Source organism: Trichoplusia ni, chromosome 5 (assembly GCF_003590095.1).
Source record: "Trichoplusia ni isolate ovarian cell line Hi5 chromosome 5, tn1, whole genome shotgun sequence".
In the NCBI taxonomy this organism is placed as follows: Eukaryota; Metazoa; Arthropoda; class Insecta; order Lepidoptera; family Noctuidae; genus Trichoplusia; species Trichoplusia ni.
In genome coordinates this window covers 3,469,488-3,493,865 of record NC_039482.1, presented here as the reverse complement: position 1 = coordinate 3,493,865, position 24,378 = coordinate 3,469,488, and the positions used below count along the sequence as shown (strand labels likewise).

Genomic DNA, 24,378 nt, shown 5'->3' with positions numbered 1-24,378 from the left:
GTGTTGTAAAGAATATATTACTATTTTGTTTTGCGATAAAGGATACTGGGAGCGATTGGTGAAGGATTTTTGCGATTGTGGAAGCGAGATCGCGTATTATACTGCGCGTAGCAGCATCTCTTTCCCACGAATGTTATTTGTGTTTGGAACTTATAATGCAGTTTTTCTTTCTTTTATCAAACTTGTGAATTTTGGTAGATGATTTACAGCACAGGTCAAAATTGAGTTTAAAATATATAATGTTCTACTAGAGCTAAGATACTACTAGAGCTCAGAATTGTTTTGTCACCAAAAAGAGAGTTAATAAAAACTCTGCCTTCTTTATTTCAGACCAAAATTGGTGGCTAGGTAGCTACGATAAATCGATATTCTCGTATTAAAATACAAAATTTTTAACTTTCTAATTTGAAGTTTTTATTTTTTTTCTGATGTATATCGATGCTTCATTGTTTAAATCAAAATTGATTTCATCGAAATCATTTCAGGGACCCGATCAGCATTAGCACTGAAAGAAATGACACTTCTCCGCAGACTTAGTCAATTAAGCGTCGTATACTAGTACTTACTGACTAGCGATTTCGTGCGCGTGGAATTTAAAATGTTATTTTAATATATGCACCATACATATATTATATTACCTATATATAATATATGTATGACTATATATGGCTTCTACTCCATATGCATGGAGTAGAAGCCATTTTTTTCTATACTACAAACCGACACTCCAATTTTATACATAAGTAAATGAAAAAGCCAGTCAAGTATTGTATGTTGGCCGACAACAGCTCCACTCACCTTTAATCGTGTTTACAGCTACTTTATATGAAGATACGCATAACTGTTTGTTGATCTCAAGACTTTGTGTAAACGACTTCAGATATTTCGTCATAGATATCCAAATTAGGGAAAAAAACTTAAGTTGTCTAATTTAATCTTTGAAAAAAAAGTGTTTTTCTTGTGATGTTGAAGGGGTAATCTCTGGATTAACTGCACCGATTGTGAATGCAATGTTATGTGTGAGTATTATGCGAAAATTTGTAATTATAATTTAATAAAGTTGGCGAGGGTTAGCTATAAAATGAACGAGAGCTCGTAGCTGTCCCATAGTGACACTGACGGAACGAATTTACATACTTTTGTAAGTCCATACAACAGCGCAATACTCGGCGTGGAGCAGAACCTCGCTTCCATACCCGGTTCGCCCAGTCAAAGGAAAGCCCTTGCCTGCTGAAGCTAAAAACTAAGTTTATGGCAAAGTTGCTTACGGTGAGGAAAATAAAAGAAATTTTAAACGCAGTGCATTTTTCACCTGAGCTAATTTTTGGTCTAGGTTCGCTCTCGGGTAACCCAGACGACTGGGAGAGGTATCCACGCAAAGGCGCTATGCGCGACATGATGCGAGCGGGTTCAATCCCCGCGTAGGTCACGCATTTGCGTAATCCATGAATGCTTGCTCTGAGGCTTGTATAAGTTTTTTTTTTTTTTTTTTTTTTTTTTTATGTAGCCTGTTTTAGATCCCACTGCTGGGCAAAGGCCTCCCCCTTACTCTTCCACACTTCTCTGTTTTGTGCAAGTTCCGGCCACGTGCGCCCCGCGTATTTGACTAGATCGTCACACCACCTTCGTCGCGGACGGCCTCGTTGCCGATGTCCTCCCTCCGGCGTCCAGTGTGTGACGATTTTTGCCCAACGGTCAGGCTGCATTCGCGCTACGTGACCAGCCCACTCCCACTTTAGCCTGGCTGTTTTTTCCCCGACATCTGTTACTTGCGTTATGGAGCGCAGTGTGGTGTTTCTTACTCGGTCCGATAGTTTGACGCCAAGTATGCTGCGCTCCATCGCGCGTTGGCAAATTTTGAGTTTGGACTTCTGGTGTTCTGTAAGTGACCAACTTTGAGCACCGTAGGTTAGGACGGGCAGGACGCACATGTCGATGAGCTTCCTTTTGAGAGTAATTGGTAAGCTGCCTTTCAGGTGTTCCTTAAGGGCCCAGAAACTCTTCCATGCGTTCTGTATCCTTTTCTCTACTTCTTTTTCCTGGCGGTTCTCAAATGAAATAATCTGGCCCAAATATACATATTCATCAACATACTGCAAATCCTGTCCGTCTACCACGACCCTACGTTTTGTGCTATTGGTCATCAGTTGAGTTTTGGATCTGTTTATTGTAAGCCCAACCTCAAAACTTGCCGTGCTCAGGTCTTGGAGCATACTCTCAAGTTCTAAATGTGATTCGGAGAATATCACTATGTCATCTGCAAAGCGAAGGTTTGTTAGTCGATGGCCACTAACATTTATTCCTCGTGTCTGCCACGAGTCTGGCAGCTTATTGAAGACCTTCTGCAATGCGCTCGTGAACAGCTTTGGTGAGAGTGGGTCGCCTTGCTTGACACCCTTTTCTATTTTAAAATTGGGACCTTTAGTATGCAATTTAATGTTGGCCGAACTGTTTCTATATATTTTGTCAATAAGATCGATGTAGGTGTGTGGAATATTTTGGGACTCTAAAGCTTCAAAAACAGAATTATGCTTAATGCTGTCGAACGCTTTGGCGTAGTCTACAAACGCCACGTAAAGCGGTTTGTTGAATTCATTATATTTTTCTATAATTTGGTTTATGGTATGTAAGTGGTCTGTTGTAGAGTAGTGGGGTCGAAATCCTGCTTGTTCAGGAGGTTGATGGAGATTTAGTGTCGGAGCAATACGGTTTTCTAATATTCTAATAAACAGTTTATATAAATGTGAAACGAGGCTTATGGGTCGGTAATTTGAGATATTAGCCTTATCACCTTTCTTATGAAGTAAGATCATGTTTGAGTGGCAGAAGTCTGAAGGAACTTCGCCGGAGTGTAAGATGTTGTTAAAGATATTTGCAATGTGAGGCGTTAAAACATTTCTTCCCAGTTTTAGAATTTCAGATGTTATTTCGTCTGCTCCAGGACTTTTGTTGTATTTCATGCTACGAAGAGCAATTTGGACTTCAAAGTTGCTTATAGGTGGAACTGAATCTGGGCAATAGTATGTGAAATGTCTAAGCTGTTTCTGTTGGTCTTGATATAGTTCGTTATAAAATTCTGTTGCTATCTCTAATATTTTTTGGGAACTATTATGTTTTATTCCATTTTTGTCTTTTAAATTTGTAATCCATGTTTTACCTTTAGTAATTCCTTGTTTCGCGCATCTTAAGGAGGTGTTATTTAATAAAGCTAATTTGATCATGTTTGTATTATAGTCTCTAATGTCTTTTCTTATGCTCCGTTTAACCATTTTGTCTATTTTGTAAAATTCTGCTCTGTTATGTTTTATTGTTTCCCGCGTGTTTATTAGAGATATTGTATTACTACTTAGTTTATTATTTTTTCTTCGATTACAAGCCATTTTTTTGGTCGCGGTTGAAATGTTTTCTGCAAAAATTTTGTACTGGTTTTGGGGATGTAAATTATCTATCGGTAACACATCAAATGAGTTTTTTAGTTCTACGTTGAACTGTTTTACGTTACTTATAAGAAAAAGTTTGTTCAGTTTTTTGAATCGGTTTTTAAATAAAGATTTACGGTGTAATTTTACGTTAAGAACAATCTTTGCACGAACGGGTCTATGATCAGAACTAAATTTAAATTTATTTAAAATACTAACATCTTTGATTATATTATTTTGGTTGCAGGAAAGCACAAAGTCAATCTCGTTTTTAGTTCTTCCATCTGGTGAGATCCATGTCCATCGACGTTGTGGCTTTTTTGGGAAAAAAGTATTCATAACTTTTAGTTCCTGTCCAAACGCAAATTGAATAAGCGCTTTTCCTTGCTCGTTTCTTGTCCCAAGTCCATGTGGTCCGAGAATTGTAGGGCTGTCTAGGTCTTGTCTTGCCCCTATTTTGGCATTGAAGTCGCCTGTAATTACGTTCCATGTACTACGATTCTCGTCACAAGCTTTGTTTAGAGTATCGTAAAAATCTTCCAGTTCTTCGTAGGTGTACGATGAAGTAGGCGCATAGACTTGGACCACAGTTAAGGTGTGTGTTTTTGTGATGCTTAATTTTAATACCGCTATTCTTTCCGAATAACCTCGAAATTCGATTATATTACTTTTCAACCTTTTATTCACTAAGAAACCGACTCCATAAAGGCCTTTGGTAGCTCCATAGTGATAAAATATATTTTCCTCTCTTTCTTCTGTTACTTCTCCTATTCTTCTAACCTCCGATAATCCGATGACGTCCCATTTTATTTCCTTTAAAGCGTTTTCAAGTTCCAATAAGTGCTCATCACGCATCAATGTACGTACATTATAAGTTAGAATATTCAGTGTAGTTTCAGAGTCCGTTTTCGTAGCCTTTTGTTGTTGACGGTGAATCGATCTCGCCCGGGGATTCTTAGCACCCCATACTCTGGGGACCCTTCGACTGCCGTCATCATCGTAGGGTTCTCCAGAGCTGCCGGGCACTTGGGGCCTGTTGTTTTGTTGTGCTGTCATAGTTTTGGAGAGGGGGGGGGGTTGGACTAAATAAAATCCACCACGCTAGTCCGATGCGGGTTGGTGGACGCCAGAGCCTCGTTCGTTTGTCTGCAGGATGTACCGCGTGCAGGTGAGGTTGGCTTGGATCCTTGTAATGGTGGTTGGATCCCTTACATCCCTTTGTAAGGGATCCAAGTATTTGTATAAATTTCCAAATTTGTATAAGTAATGGATTAAAATTGTAATTGCGACCTTTTCTATTATAATTATAGCATTAAATAACCTTATTATTAAGACTCCGGTGTTTGTCAGTAAGCTATATGTATTATCTCATGAACCATGACATGATAGATAGAGAGTTGAAATTCCCTAAGATGATGTATTTCTGTTGCCACTTGTTTTTGTTTCACATTTTGCATCGGTTAAGAACTCTAATCAAAAATGCTATGTTATTTTGTAATATTGTCTTTCTGATTTTTGTCCTAATCGGACGGGCGTTCGATGAAATCCGAATACCGAGAATTTTGGTTAGTTAGCCACCCGATCAGGACCAGGCCAGAGCCGGATGACTCGTTCATGTTCCACGCTAACCTAAAAGAGATGTTAGCAGAACTGAGCCCAGAGCCCATAGCCCCAGCCCCTGATGCCTGCCGGAGCAGCGAGACTGTCCGGAAGGGTTACTGGTTCCTTGTACACAAAGGGGAAAGAAAGGAAACATGAGTAGGGTTTAGTCAGTAATAGTCTAACACTCCTTTCCGCTCAACCCAAACCGGGAAGAGATACGTGATGAATTCCCAATCGAAAAAAGAGTATACCTAATGAAGGTTCTACTTAAAAAGTATTTAAGAAGTCCAAATCAATTAATTACTACACTTTCTCCAGCTGTTTTATTTTGCATTATTGCTAGACAAAGTACAAAGTGACAACACTATATACATAAACACATAAAGTGTCTATTTTAGATATTCTTTTATCTATATCAAATTTCGACAACAGACAAACATACGCAATATAAATAGTTTAATCTAATTAATATCATTATTAAGATAACGACAGGCTTATATTTAAATTACATCATTTTACTAAACTTGCTTTTGTTTGAGTTTCGAGTTGGATCTTGTTTCGTTGGAAGTTTTGTGTTGTTAGAGAATAGCAGAAGTACAATTATAAACAACCTATAATAATAATAAAAAATAATAAATCATTTTATTATCAGGCTACTAAGGCCCATAGACATATACCTTACAGACTAACATAGATATTTATACAATAGTTGTTAGTATATATAGCTTAAAATTAAGTTAGTAAGCTTCCTTATACTACGTCTTAGTGCGTTCTGGTGGAACTTGTCCGCGGAAGCGACGGAACACCACGTTCTGAGGCCAGAAGTCTTCATTTAAGACGAGATGCAGGAAGCAATTCGGTACTCGCACCACAAACGCCTTGAAGTTGACGTTGCGGTACGACTCCAGCTCCTGCACCCTCAGCGTGTATTTCAACTTCTGGCGCACATACTCGACGATACTCTCTCGCTTCACAGAGTAATGTAGGCGGGAGATGTATACCGGCGTGTTCGGCTGCGCGGCACGCACTAGTTGTTCGGGCTTTGTTGGAGCCTTGCCGCAGCGGTTCTTTGTAGGTTTGGGACGACGCTTCTTCCTCTGCACCAGCTCAAAACCGTCTTCATCCCGTCTCGGCAGCAGCACACTCGGTGCGGCGGGCAGCGGGGCGGGGCACGGAGCAGGCGCGGCTCGTGCAGGAACACGCGCGGGCGCCGGCGCGGGCGCGCGGGGTAAGGTCACGCAGCTCGGTGTTCGAGCAGCGGCGTCAGCATAAACGCGCCGAGGCGTCGACGCGGATACTTCTTTCGCAATCGGGGCATTGCACTCTCCTACAACTGCAGACGCATCGAAATCAGCCGATGCAAAACTGCAGACGGTACGGTTTTGCGCCCCGCGACGTGTGTTTACCTTAGAGGCCTCGTCAGGTGACCTACTTACAGACATAGTGTTACGCAGTAACACTACTTCCGCGCGCAGCTCCCGAATGGTCTTTTCCGAGACCTCTAGTTTGGACTGCACTTCTGACAGGCTCGTCTTCAGGAAGATGATGTCTTTTAGGAGCCTCGTGACGTCGACGTGGTCGAACGTGACGGGGGGCAGCTTGTGCAGATCCTTCGCCACGAAAGTCGGAACGTCGTCTGGATCAGTCACCTTCAGCAAGGTGATTATGTCTTGGACACTCTTCTCCGTACCGTCCCTCCGTCTAGACGGCATCTGGTCGAGCTTGTCCAGGCTCATGTACAGCAGTCTCTTCCCACTGCTTATTTCTTCTTCCTTGAAGTTAGTCTTGCATATTTGCAAGATGCTAACTTCATCCATGGTGTCGATGGCGTGTTGTATAAACGCCAACAATTCGTTGGCTATGAGTGTTGAGCTCATAGCGACAGAGACGGGCAGCGGCATAGAGCCGCGCTGTTCGCGAATTTAAATGTCTGCACGTTGCACTTTATAAGGCACGTCCGTATTCGATGCGCGCTAATGATCGAATGATCGAATAAACAACCTATGCCTATAAAAGGAATGTTATAAGGAGACGTGACTGTCTGTCTGCGGCATCGTAGCTCTCGACAACATTGAGCGATTTTAATTTAGGTTAAGAAGAATAATGTGCAATTCTTAAAGATGTTTGATTTTGAAATGTGAATTAAATGCTTGTAGAGTCAGCGCTCTCTTTTTTATTTGTGGAAAGGCGGGGAAATGGACACCCACCTCCTCAGGGCATGAAGTGGGTAGCATCAGACTGACTTAAACCTGCACCAAAATTTATGACTGGGCATCAAATACAAATAATAAAAAATGAAAAATTATTAAATGATGTAACGGTTTACTCACGCGTATTTATCGGGGTAGCCCGCCGCGTTTGCTCTTGATTAAGGACTCCGGTTGGGTCCGAAACTAGTCGGGCTACCCCGATAAATACGCGTGAGTAAACCGTTACATCATTTAATAATGAATCATTCTCACGACAGTTACTATCAAAAATAAGAAAGTTCAGACCTCCAGGAATCGAAGCTGCATATAACACTTAGTATCTACTTAAAGATTGATTGAAGATAATTTATTTGGTAAGACAGCGGGCGTTATATAATTTACTTATTTTTAGCCGACTGTGATATAGGAACATTACTTTTATGACTTTTATTGTTGGCCTTCTATCTTACAGTTGTCTTGCTAAACAAATTATTATGTTTGTACTTAAATAATAATTTATTATGTCATTTTAAAGCCTCATTAATACTTTCCTGCATACGGCCTATTTATTTTATTTTAAGTTATGTCAACAAAAGGCTTTTGAAAGAGCCTTTTGTTGACATTACTTAAAGCTCCAGAAATAAAACAAATACAAACTATGAAGTAAAATTTTAATACTTACCAAAATCTTAAAATATATTTACAAATAAAAATAATAACTTAAAACTTAATGAAAATTACAAATTAATATTTTACATTTTAAAATACTTTTTCATATTTTTTTTTATTTTTAAACACAAATATACATTATTTATTATTTGATTTGCAATTTTATTTGTGACATGATATACAAAACAATAAAATATTCAACCATTACATTAATATGAATAAAGAAAATCTTTTCCAACATTTTTTACAATAAACATTAAAAATATCGAAAGTGTACGTCAATGGCAAATAAAAAGTAGACTTTGACCAATTATTTTATTTCGGAATAGTTAATAAACATCACCCTGTGTAACCCAGGAATCAAAATTATGGCTTCAACTCTGCACTACTTTAATGATATCTAAAACAAAATTGCTCATATTCTTTGCCCACTCGTGGGACACAAAATACGAAACAAAAAAGACATGTTTCTTTAATACCTAGGCCTGAATTGTCTATAAAAGTCATAGCACTAACCACTAACGTTAAAAAGTTGCTTTGACAAGTCAAAGTCACGTTACTTATGGAAAGGAATGAATTAATCAGAATTTTTAATTAAAAAAAATTACCTATTTTGGGCTCAGTTTAGTCAGGTCTCTAAATTATTTAACAAGGTTTTACTGTGACTTTCCGAATATAGAAAATAACTGATTTAATTGATTTGATCCTCTTTCCATTGAATTTTCTATTCGTTACATAATATGTTATTACGATGTGACGTTACGTGACCCTTTCTCTTTCAATACATATTTTAGAAAACAAAAAAAAGTAATTTTACAATCTAAGAGTAAAAATGGAAGATTATAGAACTAATCTATAGAAAAACAATATCATAAATTAATTTTGCATTGTCTGACAACCAGTCTTACTAGGGCTATCGTGTTGCCCAGGTAACTGGGTTGATGAGGTCAGATAGGCAGTCGCTCCTTGTAAAACACTGGTACTTAGCTGCATCCTGTAAGACTGGAAGCCGACCCCAACATAGTTGGGAAAAGGCTAGGATGATGTTGAATATTGCATAATTATTATACAATACTTTTTATACATACATAAAATTATAATTAATTATACTGGCAGTGTATATTTCAATATATTTAAAGTGACAGACTTAAATAGCAATTGAATTTATGAAAACAAATGCAGGCCCAAAAAAAAACTGTGAAATGAAGGACCTAATTATTAAAATTTTAATACTTTAATTAAACCTTAGACAAGTTAGATGGCTTAAGAGTATTTGAACTACAGGACAAAAAAAGATGAACCAATTCAAAATTCAAAATATAATACTTGGTTAAAACAAATTCGGTTCAGACAGCCCATATTACTGCACTTCCCAGTATCGTATGACGGAAAACGCAATTGCAACAAAAACTTAATAAAAACTAGTTCAGTGATATCTCACGCGGCAATCGTTTGATACGTCGGCGTCGGCATAGATTTTCCCATGCACGCCTGGGACTGCAATTATATTACTAAACTCACTTAACTAAAAATTAATTTAAACTAGATACTCGACAAACAAGATGACAGTTTGGTTGCAAAGCCAGACCAAATTAGTATATGAAATTAAATACAAAAATGCAATGAAATAAGCCCAGACAGGACTCAACCCGACGATTCCTCAACGCGTAAGTTGTTTAAATAACTGAGCTACTGAGGACACTCACCAAGAAATTTGTTCATATTATAGAAATCGGTGAAAGATCACATAAAATGCAAATATCATTCGCTCTATGTGTGTCTCCTTCTGTGTATTCAATAATAAAGACAATTACTATCAAGTCAAGTCACTCCAAAAGTTTTGTACTTCTCTCTGCAAAAACATAATTATAAATACTTAATCTAGGCTAGATGGAGTAAGCAAATGGTTTATTCGCTTGTCTTTAAATAATAGAAAGAAAGGAAAGACCAGAGTTTAAAGACTACCTTACGTAAACTTTGCGGAACCCCGCGATTTCTGCCAACAGTACGAAACAAGGATACTGCTCATCAATGAAGCGAAGAGTATTAGAGAACCGCTCCATAAAGCCGCTGGTGGGGACAGACAAAAGCCAGTTGGCTGCGGCAAATCTTCGGCGAAGACAACCCTTAAACCTTTACCAACTATAGTCGTAGGCTCCTCAGTCCTATTTCCCATGTGAATGACGTCACGTCGTCTCCTCTTAGGCTCGTAACTTCCAGGGTTAGGGCAAACGTAACAGTCAGTCTTGCAGAGCTCAACCTCGCACTGAATAATCAAGTCCATTTCATCAGGGAACTTGAAGGCATTAAAGTACGCATAGGCTATGACAGATGCTCCAGTGTTTCCTGTTTCCCTGGTCTTTCGGAAGGCGCCGAAGACTTTAGTTTTGATAACACATCCATTGCTATCGGTCAGAGGTACAACGTTACGGCTCTCTGAATCTTTCGCTACACATTCTCTCACAAGGATATCGAAACCAGCGTCTCCTGAGACTGAGACAACAAGAGTCATCATTTGACCGATCTTCACGAGGCCGTCGGCTTCAGGTGCGAATGGACCTTTACCAGTTTGAATGTCTAACCTTGCCATAGCAGTATCACCGCTGAAGTTGCTGGTAATCTGGTTCAACATTCCTACGCTAAGAGACGAAACGAGCTGCTTCTTAAGATTACCCTCCCACAAACATCTGACTCTCCTAATGTGGTCCCAGACTTCTTGGATGCCAATTTCATTTTGCAATACAAGCACGTTTTCCAAATACGCTTGACCTTCATTTTCAAAGTCGCTGTAAAATCTAGTGCCGCAAGTGTTCAAGCTGACTGTGAACGAGAACTTAGCTTGGTTCGAGTTTTCTCTGACGTAGATGCACTCAGGCTCGTTGTAATGGTCTTGAGAGTAAATGAGACCATTGTAGGGCTTGTTGAATTCAATGTTGATGGTCATCATTTCTTTGCCGCAGTCGACTGTGATGTCATGGATGTGAGGAGGGTGACGGTCTTCATCATCTACCGTAGGAGCTAAAGACTCTGATGTCTCTGAACTTTCGGCGTTGGAAGCACTGACCGAACCAGAATTAGAAGTCGAAACGGAACTAGATCCTGAACTGGAGCTTGATGTAAAACTGGAGCTCCCAGTCTCTGATGATATATAGCTTCCCTGAGTAGTTGTTGTAGTTTCGTCTATTTGGCTTGGAACGTAGTTGGGTTGGGATGATGGGTACCCGTTTTTAGGAGGTTGGTAGGTCGGGGAAGGTGAGTACCCGGTTGACGACGGATATCCAGACGACGGCTGTGACGGCTGTTGAGACGGCTGGTAATTAGGAGTGGAAGGACTGGGTTGGTATGAAGGCTGAGGTTGGTAGGACGGTTGTGTGGGTTGACTAGGCTTGTAGCTTGGCTGGTACGGCGTGTCAGGTTGGGGTTGGTATGGGCTCTCGCTGGGTTGGTTTTCAGGTTGGCTGGGCTGAGCTGGACCCTCGTTGTAGCTTAATGATGGCCGAGTGCCTGAAGGCGGGTATCCGGTAGCTGGCGGTAGGTAGTTGTTTGCAGGTTCAAAAGGCCTCGGTTTTTCAGGTTTCCCACCGAAGTACTGGCGAGCTGAAAGTTTATAAGGAAGACGTTAGAATTTGAAGTTATTTAAATAGATTTGGTTCACAACAACCGCTTGTGATTCGTGCTTAATGTGCTGAAAAGTGTGGTTGGTGCTAATAGTTTTATGGTGATCCCTATGTCCCTACATATTTACTTTTCTTAGAAAAAATACCCTTTATATCGTGTTCTCGGTGAACTAAGGTATTTAATTTAAAAAGTTTTGGCGAAGTTTATGCCTGATCATATCAAGAAAAAACTGTTGATTAAAATCGATATAAAATCATACACGAATAATACGACCTTAAAATTAACTTAGATCTAACTTAGAACTAGATTCGGCACCTTTCCTGTTATTCTGCTGGTATAACCCTTGGATCCACTGTAGAAGGTTGTGCACCATGTCGTCAACCTCCATCTGCTTATCTGGCTGCAAGTCCGCTGGAAACCATACTCTTCATCAGCAACCAGTTATTCGGCACCCAATTAGCCAGCAACCAATTATCCGGCAACCAATTATCCGGCAACCAATTATCCGGCAACCAATTATTTGGAAACAGTTATTTGGCAACCAATTATTGAAGTTCAGACAGTTATTCGGCAACCTATTTTCCGGCAACCAGTCCGTCAACCAACCAATCTACTCACTACTTAGATATTCGAAGACCCGTCACTAACAGTAGTTTAGAAATTATAGTTCAAACAGCAGAATCAAGTTTAAGAACAGAAATAATTAAATTTGTATAATAACTATCGTGAGACTGATTCATTATTAAATGATGTAACTGTTTACTCACGCGTATTTATCGGGGTAGCCGGGGTTCGACTTACGATCCCGCCGCGTTTGCTCATGTTTAAGGACTCCGGTTGGGTCCGAAACTAGTCGGGCTACCCCGATAAATACGCGTGAGTAAACCGTTACATCATTTAATAAAGAAATAATTAAGATTTATTCACGTTTTACCGTTTTTATTACTTGTAAAGATTATAATTACGTTTGTTATTAAACATGAAATAAACTCTTGAATGTCGCAATAGATAAGGTTTCAATAAACAGTCATCTTAACGTAAATGTACTTGTTCAGCTTCTAATGTTTAATATTAAAAAAAAAACTCAGTTTGTAATTGTGAATAAATCTTAACATTCAATTAACATTATTTATTTATAGAGGATGCAAAGTAGATTTAATAAAAATAGAAAATTAACATAGATTAATTAGAAAATAGAATTATAGAAAATTTTAACGACTTACTTTAACTTAACCCAAAATTTAAGTAATTATTATTTAAGCTTAAAAATAAGGAAAGGAAATCGAAGATATTAAGAGCTAAAACTACAATCTAAAGAATACGGAAGACAATAGATATAAAATAAATTATAAATAAAAACCCTTAAACATAAATATGTGAAAAACTTCTACAAGAAGATTTTTCTTTTGTTAGTTTTTGCCTAAAACGTAGAAAGAATTTTCAATTCAAATTAATAAGTTTAGAAAAAAAGAGAATCGAAACATGCCAAAATTAAACCAATTAGAGTAAGAAGATTTATAATGAGGTTTAGACAAAAGATAATCAAAGAATAGTTTATTAAATCATTCACTAGAGTATTTAAAATAAATAAATTATAATCTACTATCATGAGTAAGGTAACATGCATAAAAAGAAAATTAGTTAGCTCAGGTATAAGTTCTAGATCCTTAATAATGTCTAATACACCAATACTTTTATCTACCTTTAAATCTTTACTTCGTCGCACCGAACATTTAAGAATAAAATTAAAATTATAGTAATAAATTCACAAACCATGAAATATTTGTCGTTATAATGAGAATAATTAAAAAAGAACGTCTAGAAACTGACTTCTATTTAATATGTCGACTGGTAAACAGTGCAATTTTTGATCTTATTTTAAAATCGCAGTTTTAAAACTAATTCATCTTTTGAGTTCGATTTGTCAATATAAGGGATGAAGACATTTGATTTTGTATTTAAGTCTTGGAGTTTAATGAATACTAATGGATATAATGTGCATTCTTTCTTTTTTTCTGGCATGTGAAATCCTTATCTAAAATATTAAATAGATTTGGCAAATTATTTACGTTCACAAGCACCCTCTCCAAAACTGTAAAACAGTTTATCTTTGCCAATTTTTATTGTTCAAAGTATGGCAGACATACGTGTGTGTGTATTGTATTTTTTAATGTTAATTATGAATCTAACGGACTAAAAAATTACTTTCAATAACCAGTCTAAATGCACCGATAGCCGAGTGGAGGTAAACACGCCAAACCCACTATGCGTGTCGCGGTTTCGATCCCTCCGCTAGACAAGCGTTGGTTTCGAATGCTTGTCCTAAGTCTGGGTGTCTTCGTGCATGTGACTTGAATGTTTGGGAAACCCCCCGAGACACAGGGATTAAATTCCTTCTTGAGTGGTATTTTTTTTTCAAAAAAGGAGTCATCATCCCTATCAAATACAATGAGAAAATTCAAAATTTGAATTTTTATGCAGACCATATTCCATGATATTCCCCGCTATGGCGTATTGCGTCATCACCAATAAAGGATGGCTGTAATTTTGTAAATAACCAGTCTAATATTATAATAGGGGTCAGTGTCTAGAAAGTATTTAAATCGAAAGTCTTGAATAGGCTATAAAGTTTATGTACCGTGAAAATGAAATTATAAATAATGCCGTAGTTATTATTTTTACGATTCGTTTAAAAAAAAACATTTTTTGGCATAATGATAATTAGGTAAGTGATTGTGGAGATCATTGTGAATTGCCCAGCAAGCGCAGCTGTGGGCCAAGCTGTGTAGAACAAGAAGAGAGTGAATGTGTCAATAGATAGATTAAAAGCAAGGCTTGAATACCAGAGATGGTATTAAAAATAAACTAGATCTAATTCATGTTTCCAAATATCGGAATTTCAATGGAAGATAGATTAGAAATAGGTGAGGTCATGGTTATTCCAGTTGATTTAGGAATAGCAAAACAAATGAGAACGGGAAATAAAACCTCAACCAAATTGTAGGAGGCTTTATTCAGTTTTCAACTCTAAATTAAAATAGTACTGTGGTATGAACGAAAACATGAATCGAATAGCGATTGAATATTGAAAGCGTCATTTGCTATCGATTGAGCATAGTTCCAAATTATGTCGCTGCACAAATTGGCGCTAATATCGATTTTAAGTGGGATATCAGCCAACAGATTAAAAAAGACTATACTATTGGCATCGCATGTAACAAAGATTTAAATTCATTTGACAAAGTTGCTAAGATTTTTCAAATGCCTGTGATTACGCAGTTACTAAAACATGAATAATTAATAAAATTGAAAAGTTAAAGAGCAAGAATAGAGGGAGGGAGAAGATGTTCTAATTATTGAAGAGAATAACACCAGAAGGCAAATCTTGGCAAGGAAGAAGAAAGGAATTGGAAATTTGCTTGCAGTCTTGCAAAGCTGTTAAGTAATCCCATTTGTACCTGTATTATAAGTCTTATAGCAGGAGGAACGACGAGGAAGCGAGACGGTGAATTACACTGCGTATAGAGCTGTCTTGCTCGCACTCAATGAATTCATAATAGCAGGACTGCTCTTGTGGCGAAATGACATATCTAAAATCGTAAGCACGTCTTAGCCTTTGTTTATATACTGTGTCTATATTTTTGTTATCTCCCGTCGCAAGTCTGCTGGCAGAAATGTATTAAGAATCAGTACTCTTTGTACCTATCGTATCGATACTAATATATAAAGCTGAAGTTTGTTGGTTTGTTTGTTTGAACGCGCTAATCTCAGAAACTACTGGTCCAAATTGAAAATTTATTTTTGTGCTGAATAGACCATTCATCGAGGAAGGCTTTAGGCTATAAACCATCACGCTGCGACTAATAGGAGCGTGGAAAATGTGAAAAAAACAGGGCAGGTATAAATCATAACTTATATCTTCTACCCACGGGGACGAAGTCGCGGGCAACAGCTAGTTTTCGTTTATACAATAAATGTAGGAAAATAAATGATATTTCAATTTAAGACGTGACTAGACCTTTATTCCGGATGGGTAATCATAAATATAACCTTCCATTTCGGGTTGAGCGCAAGGCAGTGTCAGACTTCTACTGGCTAAAACCAGGATGTACCAGGATGAACCAGGTGTACGAGGACCACAGTAACCATTTCTTACAAATCCCGCTGCTCGGGTAAGCATCAGCGATAATCGGCTCCATAGAGCTTACTGACTCTCTTTGAGGCACGTAACTTGAAACTGACATTTTCATACATATATTGAATCATTTGCAGCAACACTAACGGTATTCAAAATGTAATTTGCTTTAAAGGCTTTTGATGTTGTACAAGTGAGACAGCACTATACACAGCGTCTCTTTTTCACGACTTCTCCTGCGATAAGGACTCATAGTAGGCGCAGTGTAGTTGGGTTTAAGCAAGGGCTGTTTTATAAGTTGAGTGTGTTACTTATTACTTGGCTAAGTATTACTAATTTATCATTAGACGTAATTAAAATTTCAAGCTTAGATACTTATGAAACGCGGTTGAATTGAGAGCCTCGTCATTTCTTTTTAAATTGTATTGAAAATACAGACAGTTTTTTGTTTTTAACGAAAGTTACTGTTTCAAAATGTTTATGTGACTTTTTCTCCTAAAGGTATATATGTTTTTTAATTATTCTAAAACACCACTCACAAGGAATGAATGAAAATATTTTGAGGAAACCTGAACACCAAAATATAGGAATATAGAATCGCCATCCATAAGTGAACTAGCGAGTGATTAATTACTCAAACCTTCCCTATATGGGAGAAGGGTTACGCCCATCATTGGGCTAGTTATAAGTCGTTTTGACGACCTCCGTGGTCGAGTGGCGTAGGCACCGGTTTCAAGGTGTCGCTAGCTCTGAGATCCCGGGTTCGATCCCCGGTCGGGTCAATGTAAAAATTCACATTTCTACATTGTTTCGGATCTGGGAATTTGTGGTACCTTCGTTGTATCTAAATTCCATAACACAAGTGCTTTAGCAACTTACTTTGGGTTCAGGACAATGTATGTGATGTTGTCCGCATTTATTTATTTATAAGTATCTAGTATTATCAATTAGCTGGTATAATTGTCAAGTATAAAATTTATTTTATTTAATTTATCTTCACTGAATGATAAATTAGTAATACCTAAGAAGGTTGCATTAAAGAAGGGTTTATTTGCTTGTGTACGTACCAGTCTTGCGTTTTCTTTGCTCTGTAAAACATTTGACAATTAATCTAAATACATTAATATATTGGCTTAAATAAAATACGTATGTACAAATACTAAACACAATAGATGTATAATAAACAGCGGGTTTATACACCGTGATTTTTAGTCGTCTTACAAAAGCAGCCCAGTATCCAATGACTAGAACACGTTCATAATAAAAAAATAGGTATTAATGAGATTGTTATGCAATTTTTATTCAATATTATGATGCAATTCGTAGTTTTTTAGAAACACAGCTCTGTTGCGAGCGCGGTCCGAGCCTTGTAACAATGGTGAGGGGCGCGGGCGGCGGCGTTTTTATCATTTTTAAGAGTATATTTCAGATTTCTCTTGTTTAATTTTCTTCGTACTTATTATCTTAGTTGATGATAAAAAAATAATAATCGCGCCTAGAGGTATTTTACGTCGGATACATGAACTGGGCTGCTTTTGTAAGACGACTAAAAAATCACCGTGTATAAAGCCTAAATAATTTGTGTATCGCTATATTACATGCAATTGGACTTCTATAATGCCTTAACTGTAATAAAGTATTAATATCGGTGTGTATGTGCTTCTATTTGTGATAGCTTACTCGTAGCTCTCGAAAGGATGAATCAATTTTCATTCTGTATTTTTTTTAAGGGTAAATTAGTCGAGAGAGTTCTTAGCTAAGTTTCATGAAAATCAGCCTTAAGGAGACAGACAATTTTCAAAAACAAGTGCGAGTATTTTATGTGCATAGAAAATAACACCGAGCTTTGTTTAATCCAAAGATAATGTTATCAGACCAGAAAAAAATAAGTAGATATTGTGACAATACGAATAAAAAGTATTCATTGCTTTTTACAAAAGCGCTTTTTGGTAGCCAAAGATTACAAAAATATCTAAATACGTTTTTCTCTCATTTTATATTTTTTTCTGGCCTTTACTTAATTACACTTTGTAATTAACTTAAATTAACAAGCGATTGTTCTACAGCAGTACCTAAGTATAATAAAAATAAATATTTACAAAGTAGATAATCTATTTACACCAGATTTTAAAATTTAAACATTAATGCAAGTGCTAGTTTAATACAAAATGTGAGCGCCGTATTTGAATATTAGGTTTTTAACTAAAATTGAAGAGAGAAATGTAAGTAATTTATTTTTTAAAATATAATATATCCACAAGCAAACAACATTAATATACAAAATCTCTTGGAACAAGTATGAATACAACCTGCAAGATGATACTAAAATACAGATAAAACTAAATAAAACCTTGCTAGAAATACCTATAGGAATATTTTAATATATAAAATTCTCGTGTCACGGTGCACGAAATTGAACTCCTCCAAAACGATTCGACCGATTCTCATGAAATTTTGTGTACATATTGGTCGACACAATAACGAGGCTGAAGTGGAGCTGGGCAGGCCACTTGGCCAGACGAAGTGACGGCAGGTGGACTAAGGCGGTGACAGAATGTTGGCCAAGACAAGGCAAAAGAAGCGTCGGTCGTCCGGGAGCAAGATGGATCGATGACATTATAAAGGTCTCGGGTCGAGTCTGGATGAGGCTAGCACAGAACCGTAGAAATTGGCATGAGAAAAGGGAGGCCTATGCCCAGCAGTGGGAGGATAAAGGCTGTGGACGATGATGATGATGGATTGGGTAGTTCTGAGAATCGGACTTCTTTTTTTATAACACTAGTATTATTATTCATTAAAACTCATTTGTGTGTCAAAACAAGGTTTGCTGAGACAGCTAGTTTAAAAAAAATTACAGGCACTGTTATCAACGTTGTCACGATCAATTAAATTATTATAAACAATAAGAAGCTGTATTACGCAACTCACTGTTTTTGCGATCGCACAATCATCGCACAATCGACGCGCAATTCACGCGATTGTTATATCATAAGCCGAAACTCTGACATTGTTTACGTACCGTGTGAATATTTTAGGTATTCATCACTATAATAATATTTATACTTTGTATAGGTACCTTTGTGTAGGTGTTATATAGGTAGGTATAGGTACGCCTTGCTATAATGGTAGATTTTAATGGAAATGTTTGCGAAATCGCCTGCGATACAAGGATTAAATTCCATATGATGTGAAACAAAATACTTCTTTTTTTTAGTTTTTTAGTTAAGTGTAAAATATCTTGATGTTATTTTTTTCGATAACATATCATCGTCAGTTTCTACCCACAGCTGGGCATATGCCTCCCGTTGTTTAGATTGTTTCCTTCTTCTCTTGCTTTTGGAACCAATCCTACTCTTGCATTTTTTTTACTTTGCTTGCCCATCTTATCTCTCTTAAATTTACATCATCTAATATCTTTACTTTTGGCTGGCGCTGCTCCATTAAAGTTCCACAAACAAATATTAAGCGCATAATTAGAAACATGAAATGGTAGAATATATGTATATTATCGTCGTTTGTCTTAATTTTGATTTATTAACGTAGAATTTAAAAAGAGTTCAATTTTGACAATAGGTCAGATCAAAATTGTACCTTCTATTAAGTACCTAATGAAAGATCAGGCTAAATATTAATTATTATTAATCCTAATATTGCCTTATCGTTATAACGAGCACTTAGGAAGCGGTGAAGGGTGGGCGAAACTGGGTTGCTGTCCAAAATAATCTGACCTTCCCTGATCTACTTCCAAAAGTGCTACTTAGTAGCCTAATTTGAACAAATGAATTTTGATTCTACTTTTCTCTATATAGGAAAAGGCTATCTTTAACATTGATTACTTGGAAAACATTGATAACGGTCGTTAGTTGATGAGCAGATGTGTGAGTATGACCTAGTATGTTATATAAAACTTACGGAAACGAGATGAGGTCTCAGCTGCGCCGGCGCACGCGACGACCGCGCATAGCGCCACCACGACGCTTACGCGTACCATCTGGAAATAAAGAGAGTAATGTGTCAGCTAGTCAGGTTCATAAATCTTACATTTAAAATGAATTGCTGTTCGTTAGTCTCGCTAAAACTCGAAAATGGTTTTGGCTCTTTTTAGTCTTGAAAAATTCGTGGCAATCTAGGGAAGGTTTAAACGGTGATAAAATATGAAAAAATTGCAAAAACAAAAAAATATTTTTTTGTCTGCATTATTATCATCGACCGTTAGGCCATTTAATTACAAAAAAAAACCAAGTCTAACTGACATCATTTTAGCAAATATATCTTAATGCTAAATCTTAATAAAAAATTAAGTCAAGGTTTAATTAACATAACCACTAGATCAGTCCATTGTTTGATAAGACTGGGAATCGAACCCACAATGCACAATTACTTAAGGTGAAACGTGAGACGCTTGCGCAATTATAATGCTAGATTTTAGTCCTAGATCCAGATGAAAAAGAGAAGTAAAGAGAAGAAGGTGTTTGCAGTCATCATTGGCCTAGCCTTTTCCCACTATGTTGGGGTCGGCTACCAGTCTAACCGGTTTCAGCTGAGTACCAGTGTTTTACAAGGAGCGACTGCCTATCTGACCTCCTCAACCCAGTTACCTGGACAACACGATACCCCTTGGTTAGACTGGTTGTCAGACTTTTCAAGCTTCTGACTACCTGTAACGACTGTCAAAGACGGCACAATTTAACGTGCCTTCCGAAACACGGAGGAACTCGTTATGACAGAGATGGTCACCCATCTACAGACCAAGCATAGCTTAACCTGTGATCGTTTCACTTATGCGGTTATAGCTTAGCCACGAGCTCCTCATCCTAGTAATATTATAAACGTGAAAGTTTGTACGTATAGATGTTTGTTCCTCTTTCACACCAAAACCGCTGAACAGATTTTGACGAAACTTGGTACACAGATAGTTTATAACTAGGAATAATTTTATCCCAGTTTGATGTTCCCGTGGGATCATTTTTGACTTATAGAAGGCAAGACAAAAATAAATGATGATCATAGATCGTTTAAGACTTCAACCTTTCAGAGTTGGTAAATCTTCGAATTTATCGTAGGTTGGACTTTTGCAGTGGCATAAAAGAATTCTTCTAATACAGTAAACAGTTCAATCACTATACAGAAAAAAATATGGCGAATAAAAATCAGCACTAGATTGCCTACATGCAAAAGGATAAAAAATAAAAATAATTATGTATATGTTGTCAGCATTTCTTAATCTGTCATTTCCATACATTTGCATTTCCTATACTTATGCAACAGCCATCATAAGACTTGTTACCTGCGTCTGCGTCGCAAATTATAAAACCAAATAAAATCTATTGAAAGTATACAAACTCCTCGTTTAACAAACTCTTTGTGAGTTCGGTGTCGTAACGGTAAGGTACTAGCTGTCTAGTTGCATGTCTTTAGAAGATCTTTAGGGTACCGTTTCTAAAGGGTGAAAACGGAACAATATTACTGTGGTACCGCAGTCAATCCGTCTGTTGTACTGTATTTCATGAATAGCTAGATAGAACCCATCGACGCGCTAAGCTCGTCTTTGTACATGAACTTTCCAAGAATAAATTGACCAAGTGTGTATTTAAAGATAAGATAAGATGTGTTTCTGTTGCCACTATAATAACGAATTGTATAATTATTAATGATCGAGGTCCAGCTAATGTTTCTACGGACAGAATTTTTGTGACCGGCCAAAAGTTAAGGATGGGTACTATGCTTAGCCACAAACTCATTTGCCATCTATAATTATTTCCAACGTATTTGGTTTTTTTTAACCTATTTGTAAAAAACCCTCAGTGCCGCGTCCGTCTCGCACTTGACTTATATATTCGATTGCCCGATTCTGGAGCCGAATTAAAAAAAATGTTTTCTATCTACAAGTCGTTGTGAAAAACGGAACAGCAAAATGAAAATCATATTATTATGTGAACCGGAGGTTACAGTATGATTGGAATAATATGATTTGATTTGATTTGAATATACAAAATATTTAAACATTATCATATACAGCCCCATACGGCAGCGCCCTATTATTTCAACTTCAAAATAAAGAGAATCGTGTGAATAAAAATATATTTTAAACCCGGATGAGTAAGACAAATAATTCAATAAGTAGGGTTAAATATTTTTGTTTTCACGTCTGAGAACTATGTAAGTGGAGGGCCATTGTTTTTGGCTCTTCTTGACCTCTGACGTAACGTTATATTAGAAACCGCAGACGGGCGGTTGAAACGCTGCGTTTTTTTTTCGTATACAATCCCTATCCCTACTAATCCCTACTTCCCTACTAATATTATAAATGCGAAAGTAACTCTGTCTGTCTGTTACGCTTTCACGTTTAAACCGCTAAAGTGATTTTAATGAAATACAGAGATAGAGTTGACCTTGAGAACGAACATAGGATAGTTTTTATTGAAGAGTTCTCTTGGAAAAACGATATAACCGACCTCGACGCGTGCGAAGCCGCGGGCGAAAAGCTAGTTTTAATATAAACTGTCTTTGTTTCTTTTTAAACATAAGTGTCAGTATTTTCTTTAAACGACTCGATAAGCATTTGTCTTTACACACGTGTTTGACCGAGGGATCGAACCTGCGTCACGTCGCGCACAGTAGGTTTGGCATGGTGACCTCAACCACTCGGCTATCCGAGCAGTCAAACGTTAATTTAGAGCTTATATTTTACTTGCAAAGCATAGAGGTATTCTTGTGAAAAATGTAATTTCTTCCTGATTTTGCTTTATAGATGCAACATTGTCACAAAGGTTTTACAAGACGCCCGATCCCCGGTCGGGTTAATGTAAAAATTCATTGTCTCGGGTCTGGGTGTTTGTGGTTTCTTCGCTGTATCTGAATCCCATAACACAAGTGCTTTAGAAACTTACTTTGGGTTCAGAACAATGTATGTGATGTTGTCCGCATTTATTTATTAATTACGCTTAAGTAAACCGTTCTATCTTTTATATTTAAATTAATCTCGCTTTTAGAAATTGTAACTAAGATGCGCAAAGGCATATGAATATTAAATTTAATTACAAACGTAAACAGCTATAACTTTGTAATTACCATAATTATGAAAATATTTATTCGTTTATTACATAATTGAAGCTTAATTATAGTAGCAAAGTGTTTTTGAACTTTGCACGTGCTAATTTTGTCATTTATAGAGACGATTAAAAGTTTTCAATTAACCGAAGTGATTAGGTAATAAAAGGTCTTGTAATTAATTGACAATAAACCTTTTGACCCTTCTATGCCAGAAGCTCTTAAAGCAGATGTGTTATTTCCATAATAGCTGAATTATTTAGTTAAGTCTAAAGGACACAAAAAAATAAGTGAAAAAGAGTCATGGTCAAATCATCATATACATAGATAGAGAGTGATTACCGCGCAGGCGGTATCCATGCGGCTCAGAATAGAGAGTCGTGGAAAGATTTGGTAGAGGCCTCTGCCCAGCAGTGGGACACAGTAGGATAGAAAAAAAAACGCTAAGTAGGTACATATATAGTTCAACGACGACACATTTTTTGACACTTTGAAAAGTCGCTACTGTTCAATATGTCATTAAAATAATATATTTTTTGCTCTTGAGAACATAGATTTAAGAATTATCATAGTCAACTCTCAAAATAGGAAGTGATAAATTCCACATAATTTAATGACAATACATTTTTTAACACTCTAAATACTCACTACTGTTTAAAGTATCATAAAAATTAAATCTAAATTATCATTACATTCATACAAATGACTTTTGACATTAATATAGCATATTACTGATTTCTCACGAACCCGATTTCACACGTTAACGCATTGTTTTGATCTTTCTATAACCATCTATCATGTTGCTACACTAAACGACCATGCAGGTTGTATAGCGATTGATATCGTGACCTATTTTGTTTATAACCTCTTTTTATCAAAAATATATAAGCCTTGAAAGTTTCTACTAAAGATTTTGTCTGTATGTATTATAATAGGTTTGTAAGTTTGTTAGTAATGACGTTGTCGAGTTTAATCTCGGGAGTAAATGAACCGATTTTGAAAATTGTTTTAGTAATAGATAGCCACACTTAAATATGCATAGAAGCATTTTTGGGGAGTGACTTTTACTTGTCAATTGCTTAAAAAAGAGACTCGCACACTAAGAACTTTTACTATCGTATCGTGTGGATTTTCAAAATCATACAAGTCACATGTACAAAGGCACGCAATCAAGAACGAACATTCGTGGATCACACAAATGCAAGCCATACGCGGGGATCAAACGCGCAACACGTGACCTGACTTGGCAGCCTGTACCACTCGGCTATCAGTGAAATTACCTGTATAAAGGGGCTGTACTCTCTGTTTTTAAAAAAAAACCGTTATGTCTAATATTAAATGAAACAATTTATTCTGCAAGCACGATAATATGTCATTCCTCTTTTTGTACAACTAACATAAGAAACAACTAAACAAGAAATAAACATAATATAAAAATCTATGAACACTTTTTACCGTGACTTTACTTCAACGTTTCAAACGCTACAGAAACGCTCGTCTGCAACCAAAAAGATGGTACAGTCAGTTACATAAAATGTACACTTTAGAACAGTAAGTGTTACGCGTGATTATACAACAGTGCGTTGTCATATTATGACTTCTGACCTCCTAAACTGCTTGCTATTTAGAAAGGAAGTCTTCCTATCAGATAGACGTTTACTTCCATATTTCACATAAACCGGTTATTTAGTATTTA

The 24,378-nt window shown here is 36.9% G+C and overlaps 2 protein-coding genes across 3 annotated transcripts; both read right to left on the bottom strand.

The window, feature by feature from the left end:
• Positions 1–5,776: 5,776 nt before the first annotated feature.
• On the bottom strand, positions 5,777–6,922 carry LOC113493876. The gene has a single exon (XM_026871908.1). It carries the CDS (start codon positions 6,920–6,922, stop codon positions 5,777–5,779), a length of 1,146 nt encoding a protein of 381 aa, XP_026727709.1.
• A 2,518-nt stretch (positions 6,923–9,440) lies between these two features.
• Positions 9,441–19,721, bottom strand: LOC113494098. Of its 2 annotated transcripts, XM_026872246.1 has the most exons (3): positions 19,545–19,721; positions 11,813–11,908; positions 9,441–11,476 (listed from the first exon to the last, which is right to left on the bottom strand). In XM_026872246.1, the coding sequence occupies exons 1-3, from the start codon at positions 19,621–19,623 to the stop codon at positions 9,846–9,848; spliced, it is 1,806 nt and encodes a 601-aa protein (XP_026728047.1). In that variant the 5' UTR covers positions 19,624–19,721; the 3' UTR covers positions 9,441–9,845. The 2 variants fall into 2 exon arrangements, with proteins under 2 accessions (XP_026728047.1, XP_026728046.1); XM_026872245.1 differs by lacking the exon at positions 11,813–11,908.
• Between the last annotated feature and the right edge of the window lie 4,657 nt (positions 19,722–24,378).